The sequence below is a fragment of the Carcharodon carcharias genome, chromosome 18 (genome assembly GCF_017639515.1).
Source record: "Carcharodon carcharias isolate sCarCar2 chromosome 18, sCarCar2.pri, whole genome shotgun sequence".
In the NCBI taxonomy this organism is placed as follows: domain Eukaryota; kingdom Metazoa; phylum Chordata; class Chondrichthyes; order Lamniformes; family Lamnidae; genus Carcharodon; species Carcharodon carcharias.
The window spans coordinates 19,468,852-19,494,630 of NC_054484.1; the positions used below are offsets into that span (position 1 = coordinate 19,468,852).

The following is a 25,779-nucleotide window of genomic DNA, read 5'->3' on the forward strand; positions in this document are numbered from 1 at the left end:
GTATGCGCACACGTCTGGTGTGAGCCGTGTCTCATGCCATTTTGGTGAGGGCATTAGTAACATGCAGTGTCAGGTGTTCATGATGTCCATTAGTGTGTAATGTTGGTTTAATGCCCCCACTGCTGTTTTAAGACTCAACGTTCCACCTGACGCACACAGTTGAGTACATTATCAACAGCAGGAAGGATCCCCACCAGCGCCCTTTAAAATGGAATTCGACTACATTCAGATTAGGAGCTGATTTGACCTCTACTGGCCATCGCTGAGTTTGTAGAAGTGTTTGGTGGTTTTTCAATATCTTTGAAATTGCTAAAAACTACTGGGTGTGATGTGACACCTGCCACCTCATTGTCCGCTCACTTAGTTTGTCTATATATCTCTTTGCAGCCTCTTTGTGTTCTCAAAGCTTGCTTTCCCACCTAACTTTTTATCATCTGTAAGCATAGATACAATGCTCTCTGTATCTTTGTCCAAATCATTAATATTGATTGTAGATAGCTGATTCTTACAGCACTCCACTAGTCATAGCCTGCCAACTTGAAAATAACCCATTTATCCCGACTCTTTGCTTTCTGCCTGTTAACCAATCCTGAACTCCATAAGACCTTATCTTGCCCATCAACCTTTTGAGTGGCATCTTATTGAATGTCTTGTGAAAATCCAGGTATTGACAATGCACAGATTACCCTTTATCGACCTTACTTGTTACGTCCTCAAAATTTGTCAAACACAATTTGCCTTTCATAAAACCATGCTGACTTTGTCTGATCATGCTACTATTGCTTAAGTGCGTTGCTATGACTTCCATAATAACAGATCCCAACACTTTCCCAATGACTAATGTCAGACTAACTGCTCTGACGTTCCCTGTTCTCTTTCTCCTTGCCTTATTGAAAAGCGGTATTACATTTGTTAACTTCCAATCTGCTGGGACCGTCCCAGAATAGCAGGGATTTTGGAAAATCGCAGCCAGTGCATCCTCAATCTCTGCAGCTATCTCTTTGAGAGCCTTAGGAAATAGACCATCAGGTCCTGGGGATTTGTCGGATTTTAGACTCTTAAGTTTGTCCAGTATATTTCTCCACTGATATCAATTACCTTAATTTCCTCATTATTTTTAGTCCACGAGGCTGCCCTTTATTTTTGTTATGTAAATGATGTCTTCTACTGTGAAAACAGATAAAATACTTGTTCATTGTTTCTGCCATTTTCTCATTCCTCATGATAATTTCTCCTATCTCTACCTCTAAGAGGCCAATGTTTAGTCATAGAGCCATAGAGTTATACAGCACAGAAACAGGCCCTTCAGCCCATTGTGTCCGTGTCGGCCATCAAGCACCTATCTATTCTAATCCCATTTTCCAGCACTTGGCCCGTAGCTCTGTATACTAAAGTGTTTCAAATCTAAATATTTCTTGAATGTTGTGAGGGTTCCTGCCTCTACCAGCCCCTCAGGCAAGGTGTTCCAGACCCCATCCATCCTATGGGTGAAAATTCTTTTCCTTAAATGCCCTCTAAATCTCTTGCCCCTTACCTTAAATCTATGCCCCCTGGTTATTGACACCTCCACTAAGGGGAAAAGTTTCTTCCTATCTACACCATCTATGCCCCTCATAATTTTGTATACCTCTATCAGGTCCCCCCTCAGCCTTCGCTGCCCTAAGGAAAACAACCCTAGCCTATCCAGTCTCTCTTCGTGGCTGAAAGGCTCCAGCTCAGGCAACGTCCTGGTGAATCTCCTCTGCGCCCTCTCCAGTGCAATCACATCCTTTCATAAGAACGTAAGAACTAGGAGCAGGAGTAAGCAATTCAGCCCCTCGAGCCTGCCCCGCCATTCAATACAATCATGGCTGATCTCATTTCAGCCTCAACTCCAATTTCCCGCCCTCTCCTCATAACCTTTCAACCCATTACTGATTAAAAATCTGTCTATCTCCTCCTTAAATTTATCCAGTGTCCCAGCATCCACCGCAGTCTGAGACAGTGAATTCCATAGATTCACGACCCTTTGAGAAAAGTAATTCCTCCTCATCTCTGATTTAAATCTACCACCCCTTAGCCTAAAACCATGGCCTCTCATTCTAGAATGCCCCACAAGGGGAAACATCCACTCCACATCTACTTTGTCTATCCCCTTTTGCATCTTATACACCTCAATTAGATCTCCTCTCATCCTTCTAAACTCTAGCGATTATAGGCCTAAACTGCTCAATCTCTCCTCATAAGACAAGTCCCGTATCTCTGGAATCAATCTAGTGAACCTCTTCTGAAACGCCTCCAATGCAACTACATCCTTCCTCAAGTAAAGGGATCAAAACCATGCATAGTACTCCAGGTGCGGTCTCACTAATGCCTTGTACAATGCAACAACATTTCCCTATTTTTATACTCTATTCCTTTAGCAGTAAGTGCCAAAATTCCATTTGCCTTCCTTATTACCTGCTGTACCTGCATACTAGCTTTCAGCGATTCATGCACGAGGACACCCAGATCCCTCTGCACTGAAGCATTCTGAAGTTTCTCTCCATTTAAATAATAAGTCGCATTTTTATTCTTCTGACCAAAATGGATAACCTCACACTTATCCATGTTAAACTCCATCTGCCAAATTTGGGCCCATTCACCTAACCTGTCCATATCCATTTGTAAGCTTCTTATTTCTCCATTGCAACTTATTTTCCCACCTTTTTTTGGTGTCATCTGCAATTTTAGCTATAGTACCTTCTATCCCTGAACCCAAGTTATTCATATGGATTATAAATAGTTGGGGCCCAAGGACTGCACCCTGTGGCACCCCACTAGTTACAGTTTGCCATCCAGAAAAAGACCCATATATCCTGGCTCTCTGGTTTCTTGGATAGAGGTTAGCCAATCCTCTATCCAATCTAATATTTTACCCTTAACTCCGTGTGTTCTTATCTTGTATATTAATCTTTTGTGTGGCACCTTATCAAAGGCCTTCTGGAAGTCCGGATATACTGCATCCATAGGATCCCCATTATCCACTTTGCTTGTCACATCTTCAAGACTATAGAAAATTAGTCAAACATGATTTGCTCTTCATAAAACCATGCTGACTCTGATGGATTGCATTTTGACTTTCCAAATGTCCCATTATTACTTCCTTAAAAATGGATTCCACCAATTTCCCAACGACAGATGTTAAACTAACTGGTCTATAGTTTCCTACTTTCTGCCTCCCCGCCTTTTTGAATAAAGGTGTTATATTAGCATTTTTCCAATCTACTGGACCCTTTCCAGAATCCAGGGAATTTTGGAATATTATGGCCAATGCATCCACTATCGTCGCTGTCATTTCCTTTAAGACCCTGGGATATAGGCCATCAGGTCCTGGGGACTTGTCACCCTTTAATCCCAATAGTTTGCTCAGTACTTTTTCTCTAGTGGTGGTGATTGTTCTAAGTTCCTCCTTCTCTATACCCTCTGCATTACCTGTTACTATTGGGGTGGCACTAATGTCCTCCACCGTGAAAACTGAGGCAAAATGTTGATTAAGCATCGCTGCTATTTCTGCGTTCCCCACTATTAACTCCCCAGTCTCATCCTCCAAGGAACCAACATTCACTTTAGCTACTCTCTTTCCTTTTATATACTTGTAGAAGCTTTTGCTATCAGTTTTTACATTTTGCACTAGTTTTCTTTCATAATTTACCTTTGCTCTTTTTATTATTTTTTTAGTAACCTTTTGTTGATCTTTAAAAGCTTCCCAGTCTTCCAGCCTGCCACTGACCTTTGCAATTTGGTATGCCTTAGTTTTTGCCTTTATATTATCTTTAACTTCCTTGCTTAGCCATGGATGCTTTTCCCCCCTCTTACCATCTTTCTTCCTCTTTGGAATATATTTTACTTGGGAAGAATTGAATATCTCCTTAAATAACTGCCACTGTTCATCAACTGTCCTACCTTGTAGCCTTCCTGCCCAGTCCACTCAGGCCAAATCTGCCCTCATGCCTATGTAGTTAACTTTGTTTAACTCTAGAACACTAGTGTGGGACTCAAGTTTCTCACTCTCAAACTGAACTTGAAATTCTATCATGCTATGATCACTCTTGCCTAGAGGACCCTTTACTATGAGAACATTAATTAATCCCATCTCATTATACAAAACCAAATCCAGAATAGCCTGCCCCCTGGTTGGTTCCGCAACATATTGTTGCAAGAAACAATCTCTAATACACTCTATGGACTCTCCCTCGAGGCTACACTTGCCAATTTGATTAGTCCAGTCTATATGCATATTAAAATCACCCATGATTATTGCTGTGCTTTTTTTACATGCTCCCAGTATTTCCTGGTTTATACTGTGCCCTACTGCTGAACTACTGTTTGGGGACATATAGATTACTCCCACCAGGGACTTCTTTCCCTTGTTATTTCTTATTTCTACCCAGACTGACTCTACATCTTGCTCTCCAGTACCTATATCATTGCTCAGTATAGCACTGATCTCTTCCTTTACTAACAAAGCTACACCACCTCCTTTTCCTTCTTGCCTATCCTTCCGAAACACTGAGTACCCTTGGATATTCAACTCCCAAACCTGTTCTCCCTGTAACCACGTCCCAGTAAGCGCCACCAAATCATACCTATTTATCTCTATTTGTGCTGTTAACTCATTAGTTTTATTCCGAATGCTCCGTGCATTCAGATACAAAGCCTTTAAGTTTGCCCTATTGTCAATTTTCCCTACGCTTATATGATTCTTTGGTGCAATATGGCGTTCACACATTCTGTCCCCTCCTTTCACTTTTTGGTAACAATCAGCCTCGTCACTAATCTGCACTCTTACCCTCTCCTTAAACTTTGATTTTTTTTATATTTCCATACAACTGAACCCTCCCCACCCACTATTTAGTTTAAAGCTCTATCTCCAACCCTAGTTATGCAATTCGCCAAGACACTGATCCCAGCATAATTCAAGTGGAGCCTGTCTGAACGGAATAGCTCCCTCGTTCTCCAGTACTGGTTCCAATGTCCCATGAATTCAAACCCATTTCTTCCACACCAATCTTTAAGCCATGCATTTACCTCTTTCATCAAATTGACCCTGTGCCAATTAGCTCGTGGCTCAGGTAGTAATCCAGAGATTATTATCTTTTTGGTTCTGCTTTTTAATTTAGCCCCTAGCTGCTCGTATTCCCTCAGCAGAACCTCTTTTCTCATTCTACCTATATCGTTGGTACCTAGGTCGACTATAACAACTGGGTCTTTCCCCTCCCACTTCAAGTTCCTGATGATATTTACTTAACCCTGGCACCAGGTAGGCAACACAGCCGAGTGTCTCTGACTGAAGTTGACACCTTTTTAGGTGCAACACTCCATGTTATCTTAGGACTAGTCGGTCAAGTAAAATCAACATAGGGATTTTCCAGAAGGTGGTTACTTTACATTCTCAGCCACCTTTTGCTCAGTGTCTTTGCTTGTATGTGTTTTTTTAAAAAAAGTCTTCCCTAAAAAGCTCAAAATGCCTGTAAGTAATCGCGATACTGTAATCCACTGTTGTGACACTAACCTAAGGGGTCTGACTACCTCCTGGAACAAAACATCCAGGTAACATTCTCCCTCTCTGGTGCCCTGCAATGTCCACAACTCAGACTCCAGCTCTGCGTCAGATGTGTTCAAGCTGCAGACTTTGACCACACATATGGGCCTGTAACCTCCGAGCTCCCCCCCTCCACCAGGTTTGGGGCGGGTACCCCAAAGATGCATTGGTGAATCCCCCTGGGAAGGTCCCAGGTAAGGGTTTGCACGGCAATTGCCCAGAAGTGCACACTTCCTCTGGACAATTGTGTTGCACTGGGGACCATCCGAAAATGCAGTTTAAATCGCAAACTTCAGGTGGTCCTGCCAGGGTAACACCAATAGTTACTTAGAAGAAGTTAGAAGAATTAAAACCTCCTCTGACTTCTGGGTAACTGTTGTAAAGACCCACAGGACCCCAGCAGCTCCTCCTCCCCACCCCCAGGACACCCCCACATTCTACCAACTCTACTGCCATAAAAAAGGAGGCGCGGCCTCACTGATTATGCTAAAGCTAGATATCACTGGGGCCCGCGAGAGGCCTTTCGAGCCTTTGAAGAGCCCACCAGGTAACCACGACCCTGTCTGAAGGTGAGAAGCAGCAACTGAGAGTGTTTCTGCTTGAAAAGTAGTAAGTCAAATCCCTGTAATTTTATAACTAATTGAATGCTGTGTGTGAGTGGGGGGGGTGCTGGAGGTGGTGGTGGGGAGCAGTGGGGTTGGGGGAGAGTTGGACGGGCGGCTGGGTGAGAGGTCATTGGGGGTTGAGGAAGGTTGGAGAGGTGTTGGTGGAAGTTGGAGGAGGGTTGGAGTGGGGTTTGGGGTAGATTGGGGGTGTTGGAGGGGCGATGGAGGAGGTTGGAGTAAGGGTTGGTGGAAGTTGGAGGGGTTTGGAGTGGGGTTTGGGGTAGATTGGGGGTGTTGGAGGGGCGATGGAGGAGGTTGGAGTAGGGGTTGGGGAGGTTGGGGGGTTAGAAGTGGGATTGCGGGGCAGGTTGGAAGGGGTTTGGTGGGAAGGTTGGAAGGGTGTTGTTGGGAGGTTGTGGGGGAATTTGGAGTGGGAGTTGTGGGGTTTTGGAGGGGTTTGGGGACGGTTGGGGGTGTTGTTGGGGGGAGGTTGGTGGGAGGCTGGAGGGGAGATTGGGTGGGGTTGGAGGGTTTTTGTGGGGGAAGATTGGAAAGGGGGTTGTGGGGAGGTTTGGGGTATGGGGGGATGGGGAAAAGTTTGGAGTGGGGGTTCGGGGAGGTTGGGGAATGGGAAGAAGTTTGGAGTGGGGTTGGGGGAGGTTGGGGGGGTGGTGGGAGGAAGTTTGGAGTGGGGGTTGGGGGAGGTTGGGGGTTTGAGGGGTGTGGGAGGAAGTTTGGAGTGGGGGTTCGGGGAGGTTGGGGGGCTGGAGGGGGGATGGGAGGTAGATGAGAGTGGGTGTTAGGGAGGTGGAGGGGTTGGAGGGGGTTTGTGGGGAAGGTTAAAGGAGGGTGTTGGGGGGAGATTAGTAACAAAGTTGAATTGTTTTGTCAATGTAGTGATTTCTTTGTAACCACTTTTCTAATTGATTGCTCTGTGGTTAATTATTCTTAGAGAATCAGCACTGGGCCTCCAATTTCCCCATTGCTACAGTCACTCAGCCCACTGAGTGCAGGAGTGATGAAAGAAAGGCAAAACCTACATTTATATAGCACCTTTCACGATTCCCAAATTGAATTATAGTTAATTCAAGTATTTTTGATTGTAGTCACTGGTGTAATTTAGGCATTGTTCAGGGACTTGATAAAATTTTCAAAATCATGAGGGGTCTGGGCAGAGTAGATAGGGAGAAACTGTTCCCACTCATAAATGGATCAAGAACCAGGGGGCACAGTTTTAAAGTGTTTTGCAAAAGAAGCAAATTCAAGGTGAGAAAAACTTTTTCACACAGTGAGTGGTTAGGGTTTGGAATGCACTGCCTGGAGGTGTGGTGGAGGCAGGTTCAATTGAGGCATAGAAGACGACATTGGATGATAATCTAAGTAGAAACAATGTGCAGGGTTACAGGGAAAAGGCAGGAAATTGGCACTCAGTTAAAATGCTCAGAAAGCCAGTGCAGACATAAGGGGCTGAATGGCCTCCTTCTACACTGTAACAATTATGTGATTCTATGTTATCAAATGGTACAGCAGGCTTGAAGGGCAGAATGGTCTCCTCCTGCTCATAATATGTTTGTTCATGTGACATTCTGGGGTGGTTGAGATGAACTGGGCTCATTATGTCACCCATAATGTTCTTGTGAACAGAGGATGGGATCATGGCTGGAGCTCTGTTTATTTTGTTGCCAATAGAAGTTTACTGTGAGCAGGCTTTGTGGGGTGAGGTTGTCAGGGCCGGAGTGTAATGGGGTCACAGTGAATCAGTAGCCTATTTTACACAGCACATGATTCTAAAGAAACTTTCCCATTGGCTTCAATCCTGTCCTTTCCTCCACTTACCTATTACTCCACTCTATCTTGGTGCTTTTATGAGTTTCTTGAGGTATTGAAGTATCGTCATAAAATTGTGTTCATATTAGATATTGAAAATATACTATTTCGGGAAGGAGCAATCAGCAGAGTCTTCAGAGTTGCTGAACAGGAAACCACAAGATATAATTGTGAACCATTCAGTCTTTGTTCTCTGGCCTCTTAAAATTCTTTTGCACAGACACACCTTAGGGTCTGGAAACAGGAGAAGCAGCAGGGTCCATGATCTCTCTGTTCTGTTGAAGGGTCATGAGGACTCGAAACGTCAACTCTTTACTTCTCCGCCGATGCTGCCAGACCTGCTGAGTTTTTCCAGGTAATTCTGTTTTCGTTTTGGATTTCCAGCATCCGCAGTTTTTTGTTTTTATCCATGATCTCTCTCCCTAGCCCCGTGCTCCATTCCTCAAAGTTAACCACATTCATCTCAAGCCAACAAAACTTCACCCCTCATAAATTAATTTGTTAAAAAAAAAGAGCAAACTTTATTGCATCAGTTCCTTACTTAATTAGAAAATAAATATAAGGGTTCCAAAAGTTTGGGCTTTCTTAAAAGTCACGGTAGCTATTACATGCCGGGAAAAGTACTTTTCTGCAAAATGGTGAGCGCGTTTGTAATGACCCACTATCAAAAGGACAGAACATTGTAGCTGCTAACTCACTTCCTCCATCTATTTTCCGATAGGTATGAAACTACAGCAGAAAATGCGGAGTCTTACCCAAAGGCCACAAGATGGATGGTGTGGAACTGCTGCAAAACATAATGGCTTTTTTAGGTTGAACCCTCAGGATCATTGTCAGGGGTAAATAGGTTGGGCTTAGCTCAACACTAACATCACTACAACTGACTTGGAAATGTTTGATGATGAGAGCACTTGGAGGGAGGGGTGAATTCCTGAATGTTTATCATTTCAATAGCACTCTTTGTACAGAACAATGACGCCAGATGTATTATCTCTTTTGGGCGGTGTAGTTGCTTTTTCCCATCCAAGCTGTGACAACTGAGAGCAAATGGTAAATCAAATTAATTTCAAGTGCCCTGAATTTGCTGAATCATTAATATATGTGGATACAGAAGTGTGATATCCCTTAGCAAAGGACGAAATTGGAGAAATAAGATGTGAAGGAAGATAGAAAATGCCATTTGTTTCCAAGTTGGCTAGCATTGGAAGAAAATAGAGAAATGGGAGGTGTGGAAATATCTGTAAAATATCATCTTAGAAAGGAACTAAATAATGCTTACACTGATCTATTTGTGGTAACTCAAAAGTCACAGCAATTTTCAATTTTTCTGCTGCTGGAATATTCCAATCGCCTTTGAAGTGAATTTCATTAACTCAAGTTCAGGAACTTTCAGAAAACTTCCAGAAAGGCCATAAATCAATCCAATTGCATAATCTGATGGATAAATATGCCCCCCCGCCCCCCCCCCGCCGTTGGGGGGGGTGGTGGGGGGGGTGGTGGGAGGCTTGAGCGGGTCCGGGCAGGGATGGGCGCGGGCAGCTGCAGACCCGATCGACACCCCCCGATCGGGTCCACAACGTCACTTCACGTGGGCGGGCCAATTAAGGCCTGCCCAGCCTGACACTTGCCTGGAAGCGCTGTACGCTCCCTGTGCGGGCCGAGGGAGTTGGGGGGGTTGCCGGTTCCCTGAGTCAGGAGTGTGCTCTTTCACGCATACGCAGAAATCTCCCTGAGGCACCTTCACTAAAGAAAAGAACATTTTATGACATGTCCCCTCATGTGACAGTGTCACATGAGCTGGGACACGTCAAAGAACTTTAATGAAAAATTTTATTTAATTTATAAACCCTTCATGAAACATCCTCCTACCCGTGGATGAGGTTCCGTGAAAAATGCAAAGGCCACCAGGGCTCTTCGCCTGACCCTCTGCCAACCTTAAGGTTGGATGGGCAGCTTTCTCAATAGGGTTAATTAGTTAATTAACGGCCTTAATAGGCCTTTCCCAGTTTGGCATCTACGCGCCGGCCGAACTGAAAGTCTAAATGATGCACGGTGATGTCAGGACGCACGCCCAACGTCACCCCGCGTCATTTCACGCTTTGACGAGCAGACCCCACCCCCGCTCGCCAAACTGAAAATTCTCCCCTTGGCGAGAGAGGAATGAACCTGTATCATTTCACACACATTTCCCTTCTACACCCATGAATACGTTCCCTGCAGTCCCCCAGTACTACGTCCTGCCCAGAAATATCTTGATATATGTGCCTTTCTTCAGTAATAAAGATCATCGTAAATTTGCTGTTGACGATGTTTGGCAATTCTTCAATTAGCGATGAAGCCAAAAAGGCTTCACCAGCTGGAAGATGTTCCTGTGCACCTGTGCAGCAGGGAAACAAGACCTGAAAGTGAAACAGCAGGAAAATAAGATCAGGTGACCTTATACATCCCCAGAGAGGAGCCCCATTCTGCAGGAAGTGCCAGAAGAGGCAGGACAGGAGCTGCCGACTCCCTAAACCAGAGAAGAAATGTCCCAAAACCAGGGAGTGGGATAAAAAGAGATCGCAAGAAGACAGTCAAGTTAAGAAACAAGGGCAGGAATCTGAAACATATCCTGTTAAGTGAAGCTAAGAGTGAGGGCCAGAGGAAAAGGAAAGGTAGGGAGCAGACTTGGAACAAGGTGTGCTTGTGAGAATCCAGAAGACCTGAGGAGACAGTCGAAGGTCAGTGATCCCTAACTGAGGGCCTTTGGAGCAGTGGTGTCCTGTTTGGCACAGCCACATACCTGAGTGTGTTTGGAGGGTGAATCCTGAAAGCACATAGGATCCATTGAAAAGGAACATCAGAAGCAAAGAGAGAAACCCAAAAGGTGGATCCTTGTTGAAGATGTCCAAGAAGAAGTGTCGTGTGGGAGGCAATTCCAAGCAAGTTCTTCGAGCATGGAGATTGGAAACCCTCGTGAGAAAGACAAAGTTTCAGTGAGACCGTTCAGCTCACAATGTGACAGGTGCCTGGCGGGGGTTGATGAGAAATCCATAGAAACTTGTTTTTGTAAGGTGGTGTCTGACCACTGTTCGTCCGTTAGTTTACATTGACTGTATACCTACTACGAACATTAGCATATAAGATAGACTTTGTAACTTGTATTAACTTTACCAATTTCTCTGTATAGGAGTTAGTGTAATATAGTTAATCTTTTCTTGTTTAAGAAATGTTTTACTCTTTTGTTAGAAGTTCATCAGCAGACTCCTGTGACTCTGTTCAGTAGCTGCCCTCCATGTTGCTAAACAAGAAGTAAAAGTTAGGATCCATCAAGTCAGGTTCCGCTCTGGGATCTGACTTGTCCAGTAGTGACATCAACTGGGATCATAACAAATTAGTGCATAATAGAGAAATATTCTGAGGCAAGGATAAATATTAATAAAGCAAAAACTATACATTGAACTATATTTCCTAAGTCAGGACTTCAATAAAAAAAGAACATGCAAATGGTGCCTTAGTGCGCTGCCACAGCAAAATGGCACAGAGGGTTGCCACCATTAGCTGTGTGCTTGCATTGAGTCGAAGCCAAGGAGTTCTCCACAGGGAGGTAAGCCTGTTATCATCCTTGTGGGCCTTACCTTCGGCTACCCTTGGTTAAGATTGTACGAGACTGCTGGAGGCAAGGCTGTTGGTAAACCTTAACTTTTATTCAACATTCTTCTAAATTTGTACATGACAAGTTAGTACGAGGATTCACGTAGAACTACCAGCATTCTCTACTGTCCTGTGGTCTTACATTACTGATATGTAGACTGTCTGTTTACATATTTAACATTAACCCTTTACACAACAGTACGATGCACTGACAAAGACAGTTACCCTGATCCTGGAGGGTATGTGAAAGAGGCAGTGCCAGGGTTCAAGGGGCCAGTTGTGGCTGCACTTCCACTGCAGATAATGGAATTTTAATTCAATAAATATCTGAAATTAAAAGTCTAATGATGACCACGAAGCCATTGTCAATTGTTATAAAAACCCATCTGGTTCACTAATGAAGGAAATTTGCTGTCCTCATATACTCTGGCCTGGATGTGACTCCAGACACACAGCAACGTGGTTGACTCTTAAAAAATGCACTCTGAACAAGGGCAATTAGGGATGGGCAATAAATGATGGCCTAGCCAAAGATGCTCACATCCCACAAACAAAAAAAAAATTAGTCAGCGGTTTCTGAACACCAAAGGCATACAGGATTTAAAAGCAAAAATCCAGATGCCTAAAAGGATTTTAGTTTTACAATGCCACTGCTTGCTATTGTTCATTGTTGTACATATGCCTTTCATGGGTCATGGGTTTGTAAAATCCTAACTGCATAGCTGAAATCTGGAAAACACAGTGTTAAAATGGACAATTATGCTATGTTAGCTTTGGAATCAACTATTGCCACTCCCATTGCCTCACCTGCACAGAATGAAAAGGTTCAGTTTCTTACCTCATCGTGAATCATTACATTTCTTTAACCTATTACGTAAGAAAGTACGTCTGTGAAACATTTCTGGAAGCTTTAAAAAGGATTTTGTGCATCAAGCATTCACTTACTGCGAGAGGTAACTTGTTCCTGTACTAACATGGAGTCAGGAATGATTTTGAGCTTAATTTTAATATTTACAAGCTTAGGTAAGTCTGCCAATGTTATATTGAGCTCTCAATTTGGTGTTATATCCTTTTTATGTATACTCTTGTAATATTTATGAATGGGATGTCAAATAGTAGAGGGGGAAAGCAGAGGATAAATAAGCCCCTTCACAGGGCTGAACAAATTGGGAGAGGGAACTGAGAATCAGCAGTCATGGGAAGCCTTTACTGAGTTTAATAGTCTATGAGCTGGATTTTTTAAAAAATGTTAGAATGTGAATAAGTGCTGAAAAATCCTCAAACATTTATATAAAAGGAAAGGCTGAGAGGGAACAAGAGAAACTTAGCAGTGTCATAAAATGATAATATGAGCTTGGAAAGATGTAGAAAATTGTCAGGTCAGATGAAGCTTTAAGAGAGATTGAAGCAGTGATGATTTTTTTCACTAGAACTGAGAAGGTTCAGCCTTGACCTGCTCAACATCTGCAAGATTAGGAAGGATTCTGATCAAGTGGGTGGTTATAGGCTGACACAGCTGGATGGTGAGATGGCAATTAAAAACACAAATTTAAGATATTCAGCAAAAAGTTAAAGGAGAGGGCTCTTAGCTAAAGGATGGTTAGACTGTGAAATTGTTTTGGCCACAAATTCTCGTGGAAACAGAGTCCATGAATTCTTTTGGGAAGCTATACAGTGCCTGTATTTGAAAAGAGAAATATTGAACAATAGGCAAGCTGAAGAATATGATTAGAAGAGATGGCTCTTGCAGAGGCATTCACCCAAACAAATTGATGGACTTAGGGAAGGAGTTCCATGATTTTGACAGTGACAGTGAAGGAATGGCAATATATTTCCAAGTCAGGATGGTGTGTGGTTTGGAAGGGAACTTGCAAGTTGTGATGTTCCATTGATCCCCGTAGCCTTAGTCTTTTAGGGGGCAGAGGTAGCGGGTTTGGCAGGTGCTGTTGGTGAGTCGCTGCAGTGGAGATCTTGGAGATGGAACGCACTGCTACCACAGTGCTCCTGCGTTGGAGGGAATGAATGTTAAAGTTGATAGATGGGGCCCTGATTAAGTGAACTGCTTTGTCTTGGATGATGTTGAGCTCCTCGAGTGTTGTTAGACTTGCACTCATCCAGGCAGGTGGAAAGTATTCCATCTTGTGCGATGCAGATGATGGATAGGCATTGGGGAGTCAGGAGGTGAATTACTCACTGCAAAATTCCAAGCATCAGACCTACTCTTGTAGCTAGATTATTCATATGGCTGATCCAGTTAAATTGATTGGTAATCCCAGGATGTTGGGGGATTCAGCAAAGGTAATGGTTGGACATCAAGGGAAGGTGGTTAGATTTTCTCTTGTGGGAGATCGTCATTGCCTTGGCACTTCCAGGGCGCAAATGGTGCTTGCCACCTATCAGCCCAAGCCTGAATGTTGTCCAGGTCTATATATGGACATGGACGTCTTCAGTATTTGAGGAGCTGCAAATGGCGCTGAATTCTGTTTTAGCTTCACCAGGTTGGCACCTTATTTTTGGATATGCCTGGTACTGCTCTCCTGCACTCCTCATTGAACCAGAGTTGATCCCTTGTCTTAATGATAATGGTAGAATGATGTCATGAGGTTACAGATTATCATTGAATACAACTCTGCTGATGCTGAAGGCCTACAATGTCTCAAACCTAGATTTGATCTGTTCTGAATGTATTCAATTTAGCACAGTGGTAATGTGACACTAGGGGTGGGCAATGAATGCTGGCCTATAGCAACACCCACATCCTGTAAATGAATAAAAAAAAGGAGCATCCAGTCATCACTCTTACAAATACTGTCAAGGACAGATTCACCCATGACAGGTACATTGCTGAGGGTGAGGCCAAGTAGCCCAATTGTTCATCCCTCATCACCTCCCGCAGGCCCAGTCTGGCAGATGTGCCCTCCAGCATTTGGCCAGTTTGATCAGTGATGGTGTCACTGAGCTTGGTGGTGGACATTGACAACCCCCATTCAGAGTTTATTCTGTGTCCTTGACACTATCAGTGGTCCTACCAGTTGGTGTTCAACCTGAAGGAGTACTGAATTATGAGCTGAGGGAGGCAGTAGGTGGTAATCAGCAGGGGGTTTCCTTGCCCATGTTTGACCTGTTGCATTGAGACTTCATGGGGTCTGGAGTCAATGTTGAGAGTTCCTAGGGCCTCTCCTTCCTTCCTATGTACCACTGTGAAGCAGCCTTTGGTGGGTCTATACTAACAGGACATATTTGGATGGTGGCGTCAGGGACATTGCCTTTTAAGGTATGATTCTGTGAGTATAGCTATGCCAGGCTATCACTTGACTAGACCATGGAACAGTTCTCCCAATTTTGGCGGAAATCCCCAAATATTACTAAGGAGGACTTTGCAGGGTTGGCTGGGCATTCTTTCATCCCTGGTACCATTCTAGTAAATCTCTTTGTTACCATGTCCCAAAATTGTGGTGCCTATAGAAGGGAACACACTATTCCACCTGAGGTCAAGCCAGTGCTTTACAAAGATTTATTTGACTTCTTAGTTTTTATATTATATATAAAGCCAAGGCCCCCATATGCTTCCTTAACAGCCTTATCAACTTCAACTCCATCTGAACACTGTTACTGCCCTCCTCATTGTCTACTGCACTTCCTAGTTTTGTGTCAATTATATATATTATATATAAATGAGCACTGGTCAGAATGACAATCCCCAGGGATCACAGCTCTCTACTCTCATCCAGTCTGTAAAAGAACCACTCACTTTTGCTCCCTGATTTTTGTCCCTTAGCCAATATTGTATGCACTCTGCCACCGCTCCTTTAATCCCATAGCTTCATTAAATAGAAGAATGTTTTATATATCTTTAATGATTCATGGCTTTCAATGACCAGGGATTATTTCCAGTTGAGAGCAATTCTTCTTACCTTGTAATATGTAGCAGTTCCCTTGCTCCTGAAAGTGTCTCCTTTAAACTATGGGCAGATTGTAAGACACTGGGCCAATTCTGCATTCATGTTCATGCATTGCTTTAAGTGCACCCAGCTGACTCAAGGAAGTGCAAACTAATTTATCAGCAGCTGGAAAGGAATAAATGATTTTATTCTCCGTGTTCAAAGGCGAGTAGGACTGGGACCAGCATCAATCAAAACTATGTTCATGAACCAAATGAAAATATGGTGTTAAACACAAGATTTCTCCTAATTTCAATAGACAATTATGAGGCAAGAATTTAAAACAATAACATTTGCCCTTTCTTTCCATAAAAGACAGAGGTTTGTGATAATCAAGCTCTTACTTTCTATTTTCAGGTATCACTAATCAGACGAGCACACCAGTTGCTTCAACAACGATCCAGACCGTCAGTGCAAGTACAGATGGGTCATCAACATCCACTCTTACAGCAGTTACTTCAACAAACACAACAGGAGATTTGTCATCATCAGCACCTGGAGAAAGTACTTCTTCAGCAAGTGCATCAACATCCACAGGAACAGTCACAAGTCCATCTTCAACGGTTACCACATCGCCCTCAAGTACTTCAACACAAACTATGACAAGCATATCAGCTGCAAGTACATCAAGTGTGCTGGTTTCTAGTTCAGAAGAAACTACATCTGGCATATCAAGTCTGAATACCTTTACATCACCAACAACTACATCTGATGCATCAAGCATGCCCACCTCAATGTCAGCAACCCCAACATCGATTACATCAAGTGTGTCTAATTCCTCATCTTCTGCTCTGGCGTCCAGTACATCAAATGTGACAACTTCCACAATTACAACTCCAATAACTAGTCCAACAAGCATGCCTGCTTCTACATCACCTGTCTCATCATCCAGTCCATCAAGTATGCCCACTTTGACACCGCAAGCCGCAACATCAAATACATCAAGTGTGTCCACTTCCACATCTTCTGCTCTGGCATCCAGTGGATCAACAACTCTACCTAGTCCATCAAGTATGCCCGATTCTACAGGATCCACTGCAACATCTATTCCGTCAAGCGCGAGCACTTCCTCATCTTCTGCTCTAGCATCCATTACATCAAGTGTGTCAATTACTACAATAACAACTCTAGCTACTGCATCAAGTGTGCCCGCATCTACATCATCTGCTCAAACATCCAGTCCATCAAGTGTGCCCGATTCTATGTCTTCCGCTACAACATCTACTCTGTCAAGCGTGTCCACTTTCTCATCTTCTGCTCTGACATCCAGTACATCAACAATTCTATCTAGTCCATCGAGTGTGCCCGATTCTATGTCTTCCACTGCAAATTCTACTCCATCAAGCGTGCTCACTTCCGCTTCTTCTGCTCTGGCATCCACTACATCAACAACTCTATCTAGTCCATCAAGTGTGCCCGCATCTACATCATCTGCTCAAACATTGAGTCCATCAAGTGTGCCCACTTCTTCATCATCTATTCAAACATCTAGTCCATCAAGTGTGCCCACATCTTCATCATCTATTCAAACATCTAGTCCATCAAGTGTGCCCACATCTTCATCATCTGTTCAAACAACTAGTCCATCAAGTGTGTCCGCATCCACATCATCTGCTCAAACATCCAGTCCATCAAGTGTGCCCGCTTCTACATCATCTGCTCAAACTTCTAGTCCAGCAAGTGTGTCCACATCCACATCATCTGCTCAAACATCCAGTCCATCAAGTGTGTCCGCATCTACATCATCTGCTCAAACATCCAGTCCATCAAGTGTGCCTGCATCTACATCATCTGCTCAAACATCCAGTCCATCAAGTGTGTCCGCATCTACATCATCTGCTCAAACATCCAGTCCATCAAATGTGCCCGCATCTACATCATCTGCTCAAACATCCAGTCCATCAAGTGTGTCCGCATCTACATCATCTGCTCAAACATCCAGTCCATCAAGTGTGCCCGCTTCTACATCATCTGCTCAAACACCTAGTCCATCAAGTGTGTCCACATCTACATTATCTGCTCAAACGTCTAGTCCATCAAGGATACACGCTTCTACTTCATCTACTCAAACAACTAGTCCAAGAGGATTGCCCACTTCTACATCATCATTGCCCACATCAGCTGCAGCTACTTCTGGAATACCAAGTGAGACAACCTTTACGTCAGCTGCCTCTGCATCTGGTACATCAGGTGAGCCAACCTCAATGTTAGATATACTTCTATATTGTAGAACAAGTGAATTCACTCTCCACATTAGCTACAGCTCATTCCAGAGCTTCAAGTGAATCCAGCTCTACATCCATTGTACTTACACCTGGTACATTAAGGCTTCCCTCTTTTACATTAGCTAGACCTAATTCTATTATATCAAATGATTCCCAACTCCAAATCAGCCGCAGCTATATGTAATGCAAGAGTTGATCCACACTTGACATCATCTGTTTCAACATCTGGCATAACGGATGTGCCTAATTCGCTCTTAGATGCATCTAGAGTGAGTCAATTCTTGTTGATACATTAAGTCTGATACTTGAAGTGATTACGACAGCAGCAGTTTTAATTAAATTTGAGTCATCTGTTGCAGTTTTATGTCCCTGCTTGGAAACTGAAGGTGAAAATATAACGTTCTGTGAGTGCCCAAATCAGGATCACATTTATCACTGAACATTACATGTATTGGCCTGGAGATCTAAATTAGTTATTTGCAGACGTTCCTGTGATCACAAACATATGCGTATTAGCAATGAATGGGAATGATTTAATTGCTTTTCTTCTGTTTTTAAGCTCTTTGTGTACCCCTTTGCTTCTCTCCAACTTATCGTTGGCCCACTCTGTCTAGGACATGGCAGATTCTCACCCTTCCAGAAAGAGCTAGTAAGCTGCACTGAAGTTTGGTCATGCAGTTTGTTGACAAATTCAGATGAAACTAGAACCTGAAGATACTTTAGGCCTCTTGACCCTGACTTTGAACTTATTTTGCATCTGATTGAAAATCTCATTCCAGAAGTATTAGCAGAACATAAAGAACAAATAAAGTTTCTATGGGTTGGTTATCATTTGTCTTGAGGCTTTAGTCCAATCAAACCTTGAATGAACTGTGGCAGCTCAGGTATTGTTGCACATTGGAGGGAAAGAGTAAGATAGAATGTGACTTCATCACCACATGATGTTTTGGTCTCAGTGTATAGTATGAAAAGATGGTATGTAAGACAAACAGGAAACATATCCTTTGCACCTCCTAATAGCCAAATTAGAATGTGGTAAGCAAAGACTTGAAGCAAAGTACCTGTTTTCACCTTTGAGTACTATGTGGGATCATGAATAGTGTGATGTAGAATGTATTAATATAGCTTATTCTGTATTTACCATTTCTACTATATATTGCGAGTATTTTGCGCGTTATGCTCTCTCATTTATGTTACCATGGATCCCAGCTTAATTTGAATAGGAAAAAAATGCCCAAAGGGATTGGCTGTAGCATTTTTGACTGGGAAATATAATGTCCAGTGAGGAAGTGGTCCTTAAATGGCTGCTGTTCTCCATAAAGGGCAAGTTAATTGTGACAGAAATGTGAGTTAATTGTTCAAAGTATAGTGAAAGAAATGTATGGGGAAAGTTGGGATTGAAGAATGAAGGTATTGTTGCAAGAGGTGCACCAAAGGAAGGTAGCACTAATTGTGCCCGAAGTGGATCATTCAGTGCCAGCACTGTGGCAGGGGGCTGACAATAATGGAGACCCACCAGAGGGTTTGTAGGCGGGTGGGTCTTCCCTCCAGCCTCCCAACTGCCTGCGACCTAGATGCAATTTTAGAGGAGGCCCACTCAGCCACCCTCATCATTTTAGTTGCCTTACCACCCATTAAATTCTACCCAGAGTCTTGGAGAGATGTCATATAAATGCTTTATGACATTCAGGAAGAAATGCGCACTTACCAGGAACAAGGTGAATAAGACTGTGCCCTTTATTTTGCCGTGAGTTTCTTTTGGGCCCAGCAAGCAGGACAGAAATGGGACTTGGGAACCACTGCATCGTATGAAATCTCTTATTTCAAATACAGCACAAATTGGCCCTCCTAGCATCAGTGTTAGTGTTATTTCACCTCCTGGCTATTCTATGTGTAAAATGTGCAGTCTCCAGTAGCACAGTCTCATTCTCTGCCCTCTTTGCAACATTCTTTAACCTTTGTGTCATCTTATAAGTAAAAGCAATCTCCGCTCTATTCATTTTTTTTACAGAATAATTGACCCATATGTGACACTGCATGTGTTACCCTGTAGAGTACATAGTACTCATCTATGTTAACTTGTCTCTAACACACTGTGGTCTCATATGGTCACTGCATCTTGTAGTTTTTATTTTGTATTTATAACATTGACAGCTCAGCTGAATTACTACAGTATTTTTTTTCAAAGTCCCACCTTATCCTGTTTCAGGTGCAGCACAAGTAACGACTCTGGCTCCAAGCACAATTCAGACTGTTCCCACGGTGCAGACTCCATCAGATAATTCTGGATTCCGAGTGGCTGTGATAGTGTTGGGATGTTTACTAGGTGTGGCACTGCTCTTAATCCTGGCCATAGGACTGGTGATGTTTTGTATGAAGAGACATTCTGGGTATTACTTCACGCATGGTTCGGACTTGCTCTGGAGGTTCAACACCGTATAGTGCGTCTTATAAAATCCTCCCCATGGACAAATCATTTCCTCAGGGGTTATTCAGCTTTTGAAAGAAATATCAAAAACTCAGGGAAGATATAATACTAAAAAGAAAACCAATATATCTAATACGTATATTAATGGAGAAAAAAGATAGATTTCTGGTCTCTCATTCAGTTTCATATATTTGTTTCTAAACAGATTGATCTGTGAATAGGATACCATGTCAGGTTTTATTCATGGTATCAATAATGAAAATGGGGACAATTTCACAATTGACTATACAGATCAGGACATTGTGGACCAGCAAATCACAATCCATTAACATTAATAACATTTATATTAATACCCAGTAGTTCTGCGCAATTCTTGCAAGAATCATACCTTCTTGTTTATGTGCATTCAAGCATTCAGCAACAATGAAGAAATCTTAACAACTACAATGCTGAATGTTAACTGAAGATATCTGCAGATAGCCCAATGTAATAAAGAGCTTAAATAGGTTTTAGCATGGGCCAATGCTTTGTCCTTGTGTTACATTTCCTACTGCCCTGAAACATTTGAAGGAAGATTTCAAACCTGATGTTAGTGAAGGAACAGTTTATGGAAATTGTACTTGGAGACATTCCCTTACCATTTATCATTTATCATTTGTAATTCTGTTACTTTTGGAGCACTGATCGCCTTAATTTTGTTATTCTGAGGGACTATGTGGTGTAGAAGATGTAAATGGGCTATGAACTGTGCTAATTCCAGCAGGTATACCACATTTACACACCTGAATGTGCCATCATACCTCATACACTGCTCACAGATAGCATTATACCATGATTCCTGGAATACCTTGATCTGCACTTCCCTGTTCTCAGTCTTCACAGAAGCATTCTAGCACCCTGACCCACTACCAGCTTCCACCACTGCTGGTTAAAAACCAGGGTTTCAGCAACAATGTGAACCTCAAAGTAATGTTACATCTGATCACAGTTTCTAGCAATATCCTATCCTAGATCTTTTAGAAGCTTTTAGCATTTGAATATAGGATATCCCTATGATTACCAACACATCAGAAAATTGACCCTTATCCCAGGGAAATGAGCTAAATATACAGTTTGTCTCATTAAAGAAAACCTTGTGCAATGAACTTCCTGCCATAAAATTGCAATAATTGAATTCATGATTTAAGAACAATTTTGTCAGTGTTGACAAGTTCACACTAACAAGTTCATCATATAGACCATAGCATAGGATGAATGAAGTCATGTTCTACATTGATGCTCTATACACTGTCATTATTTATTTAGATTTTAAAGGTGCTAATTTTGTAATGTTTTTCCATTTATATTTGTAATTATTAAAATATATTCTTCTATAAATAAAGATATATTGCTTATCAAACTGTATGGAGTTTGCACTTGAGATTCAGTCTGCATGCATCAATTGTATTGTTCAAACATATGAAACAGATGAACAGAGAAAGGCCAGCTTACCCATGGAATTTGTCCCATTCAGCCATGTTGCAATTAAGTTGTATGGCCCTTCACGTTATCCATCCATGGGAGCCATGTCATTCCCCAGCACAGACAAACAAATACAGATCTTTTTAAAAAATTAACCAATTCCTGAGAGCAGACAATTCTGGGAAAATTCCTCTCTGACACCCCACAAAGACATTCCGAAACAGGGATTAGGAGATAATGAGAGGCACATCACCTGACATGTATCATGATATCAGCTTCCTCCAGGAACTGGTTCAACTCTTTTTGTCAGCCTTGATTCAGTGGGTAGCACTCACCTCTAAGTCAGGAGGGTTCCTGTAATAACTTGACATACTGGACAGGTTTCAACAAGAAACAGACAAACTTTATTACAGGGGGATTTCTGATACTATGATTCCTGATAGGCAATAGGAGAGCCTATACCTTCAGTTACTCCATTTCCTCCCTCTTTAGTTTTTTACAGCTTTTATTTACAGATAACATTTGAATATCCAACAACATATACATATATATGCAACTCAGGAGATTAAGGATTAATTCTCTGAGGCACTTTCCCTGTTTGGTTAGAACAGTGTAGTTATACCCTTTGAGGCTCTTCCACAGGATTGACATGATCAGGAACTGCAGCACCAGATACGTCATTAGAAAGTGGCAGCTCAGGGTTAGGCAACTCTACACAGACATCGGGCATGTCGATCTAGGTTGATCTGTCACCTCAGGGATTGATGGTTGAAATTTAATCACAGGCGGAATGATTGGTTGTTGGAATGTTTCTCTATCCCGAATAGAGTCCATGTGTTTTCGAACAATTCTGTCTTCCGCTTCCACCTGCAAGAACAAGTGTCCAGGTTCTGAGACAATGGTTCCAGGAGCCCAACAAGGTCCACTTCCAGAATTATGCAGGAATACTGTGTCTCCTACAGTGAATTCACAGGTTTTGCTATGAATATCGTGATTCAATTTTTGATTATTCTGATTCTTCTCTATCTTCCCCTCTAAGCTTGGAAACATTAGACTTAACTTTTTAGGTAGGCAGCGTTTCATCAATAATTCAGACAGTGTTGAATCCATATTTGAGTGAGGCGTTGGATGATAACTGAGAAGAAAGTGGGAAAGTCGAGTTTCTAGAGTATCTTCGGATAGCCTCTTCATTCCAGAGTTGTAAGCTTGCACAGCTCTCTTAGCCAAACCATTTGATGAGTGATAGTATGGGGCCATTTTAATATGTCCGATTCCATTTAAATTCATGAATCTCTGTACTGGTAAAGACTGTACCATTATCAGAAATGATGGTTTCTGGGGCCATGTGTGCTAAAACAATGACGCAGCTTCTCGATAGTTGCGCTCGACGTTGGAGATCTGATTTCATACACATCCATCCACTTAAAGTGTGCATCAATGATCAATAAAAAAATGGTACCCAAAAATGATCTTACATAATCGAAATATAGTCTAACCCAGGGTTGATCAGGCCACTCCCGTTGATGCAGTGGAGCTGAAACGGGCAACTTCTGCAGTTGCTGACAATGGAGACAGTGTTTGACCAAGCTTTCAATGTCACTGTCAATGCCTGGCCACTAGAAATAGCTTCCTGCAAGCATTTTCATCTTCAATATGCCTGGATGCGCACTGTGAAGCTCTGTAAGGAATGGTTATCTTCCTTGCGAACGGATGACAACTCTTGATCTCCACAACAAGTTTCCATCTTGACAACTTAACTCTGTTTTTTGGACATGGAATGATCTCATCTCTTCAGGCAGAGATGAATTTGACCACCCTTGCTTTACAAGGTCTCTCACTTTCGACAAAATTGGATCTCTGTTCATCCAATTTCCAATTTGCTTCACATACATAAGCAAGGGATCCAAGAAATTCAGCACAAGTACAACTGCTTGTGGCACTGGAGCATGTACCATGCTATCTGGTAATGGAGGATGACTGAGTCCTAGTAGAATATGTGTGGCTTTTCTCACAGTGAAACATTCTAGAAGTTTGTGAGAGATGCAGACAGGGAAGGCACACACCAGGTCACGGTGAAGGGCTATTATAAATTTCAAAGAAATGAGCATGTGAACACTTGGTAGCATTTCTTACTTTATTCCTGTCAAACTTGAGACATTTGGAAATGTTGTTATGCTTGGTTTGATTATCAATGGGTATAGTAGTCAAATTTTCAATAGAATAACATATCTCCCTTTACATTGCCCATGATTAGGTCCAACAACAATGTATCTTCTCAACTAAACATATTGAAAGACTCCAAAATTAGGGCAGGACTTTTTGCATGATAGAGTTTCCCACCCCACCATTGAAAAAGTCAGCGGGGATCACAACACACCCACAGCCATTTAATACTCTGTGGAGGCTTTAGATGAGACTTTTGTCCCTCACTCAAGAGCAAGGGCCACCTCAGAGAGCTGCTGGCCAATCTGACTGGCTGGCAGCTCTGTAGTCCCAGCTGTACCACCGGGAGTGGTGGCTACTAATGGGGCCTCAAGTAGTCCCACCAGTCCAAGGTCTAGTGGCAGAGGCAGGAGGGGAGGCCTGGGGAGACAGAACATGGTGGGGGTTGTGATGGCAAGGCCTGACTGGGAGAGAGCACCCGGGGGAGGGGTGAGGGGTGGGGCAGATCTTGGGGATGGAAAGAGGGTCAATGATAGAAGCATTCCCAACGCACAAACCCCCTCCCCTGTCCAGCGACCAAGCAGGCTTATCTGCTGGGCAACCCAACCGGTACCTAACCTCCTCCCGCCAGCCTCAATGTGGGAAGCAGCTCTTAAGTGGTCAATAGATCCTCAATTGGGGCAAGTGTGAGTGGGCCACCCTCGGTCCTGCCAGCCCATGTAAAACTGCAGACTGGTCGAGGGAAAGCAGGTAGGTGCTAGGAAGGCCACCTGGAGAATTTTATAGGCACCTGCCTGAAAACCTACCAGCAAGGCCCATAGAATTCTACCCGAGCAGTGTAAAGACTGAGGGCGGAATCATCCCAGGTTTGCACTAAGTGCGGTAGCGGGTGGGTAGCCACATTATTATCTCACCGCTTCATCACGCTGGATGCCATGTTTAAAATCCAGCCGCGCGCTCACCTCTCGGTGCTTCCAGCCCACGGCTGCCGCAAAGAAGACATGGCCATGAAAGGCAAAAAGGCTGCAGCCCCCAGGTTCAATGACTTGTCCCTCAAGGGCCTTTTGGACGCAGTGGAGGCTCGCCGTAATGTCCCCTACCCCCACACTGACCACAGGGTGGGCAGCAACATCACCATTCCAGCTTGGGAGGCAGCAGTGGTCAGCGCCAATGCCCTGCAAAAGAGAACAGCCACCCAGTGGCACAAGAGGATGAGTGATCTCCACAGTTCCTCCAGGGTGAGTCACTCTTCTCATCACTCTCAATTCACACACTCATAAACTCATCACACATACACTGGGCCCTCACTCACTGCCAGTTCAAGGAACATCACCATTCACTCTCTCACACTCACCGTCATTGTCCTCATCGCGTCCATGAGGCCACTCACCACTCGCAAACATACTTGTCATCTGGCCTGGCAGGCACCCTGCTTACACTTTTTCCATCTCTATTCATGCAGGACAAGCTGGCACACAACAGGAGAATGGAGAAATGTCTGAAATCAAGGTCGTCACGGATTTGGAAAACAGAGCTATCCAGCTGGCTGGCGAAGATCTGGGCCCACACCGTGCTGCCGGTGAGGTTGATGGTTCTCTACCAAATGAGGGTCCATTGCAACATCCATCAGACAACCATGCTGTGAGTGATGTGTCCTGTTTCACATGCCACTGCCATGCACTCATTATCTCCCCTTGCTTTCATGGACACATCTGCCACACAGCCGACCGAGTCCACGACCCAGGGCCTCCAATCAAGCCCTAGAGAAACCTCCGAAGAGGAATCTGGAGGTACCCTCCCTGAAGTCCCATCTCAGCGCTCACCCACACCCTCCACCAGCACAGAGACACACAAATTGGTGGGACTTGGCTTTAGAATAGCCTCGGGCTCACAATCTGGTGAGCACATTGCACTTTCTGATCCACAGCAGGCA

At 43.3% G+C, this 25,779-nt stretch overlaps 1 protein-coding gene across 1 annotated transcript; it reads left to right on the forward strand.

The window, feature by feature from the left end:
* The first annotated feature begins 12,531 nt into the window (after positions 1-12,531).
* Positions 12,532-21,621, forward strand: LOC121290855 (flocculation protein FLO11-like). Its single transcript, XM_041211862.1, has 3 exons — positions 12,532-12,651; positions 15,927-17,759; positions 20,004-21,621. Exons 1-3 carry the CDS (start codon positions 12,603-12,605, stop codon positions 20,234-20,236), a joined length of 2,115 nt encoding a protein of 704 aa, XP_041067796.1. The 5' UTR covers positions 12,532-12,602; the 3' UTR covers positions 20,237-21,621.
* Positions 21,622-25,779: the final 4,158 nt, after the last annotated feature.

Coding starts and splice junctions, on each gene's coding strand:
- LOC121290855 (XM_041211862.1), top strand. CDS start 12,603: ATGGAGTCAGGAATGATTTTGAGCTTAATTTTAATATTTACAAGCTTA. Junction 12,652..15,926: donor TTTAATATTTACAAGCTTAG/GTAAGTCTGCCA, acceptor TTCTATTTTCAG/GTATCACTAATCAGACGAGC. Junction 17,760..20,003: donor CTCTGCATCTGGTACATCAG/GTGAGCCAACCT, acceptor ATCCTGTTTCAG/GTGCAGCACAAGTAACGACT.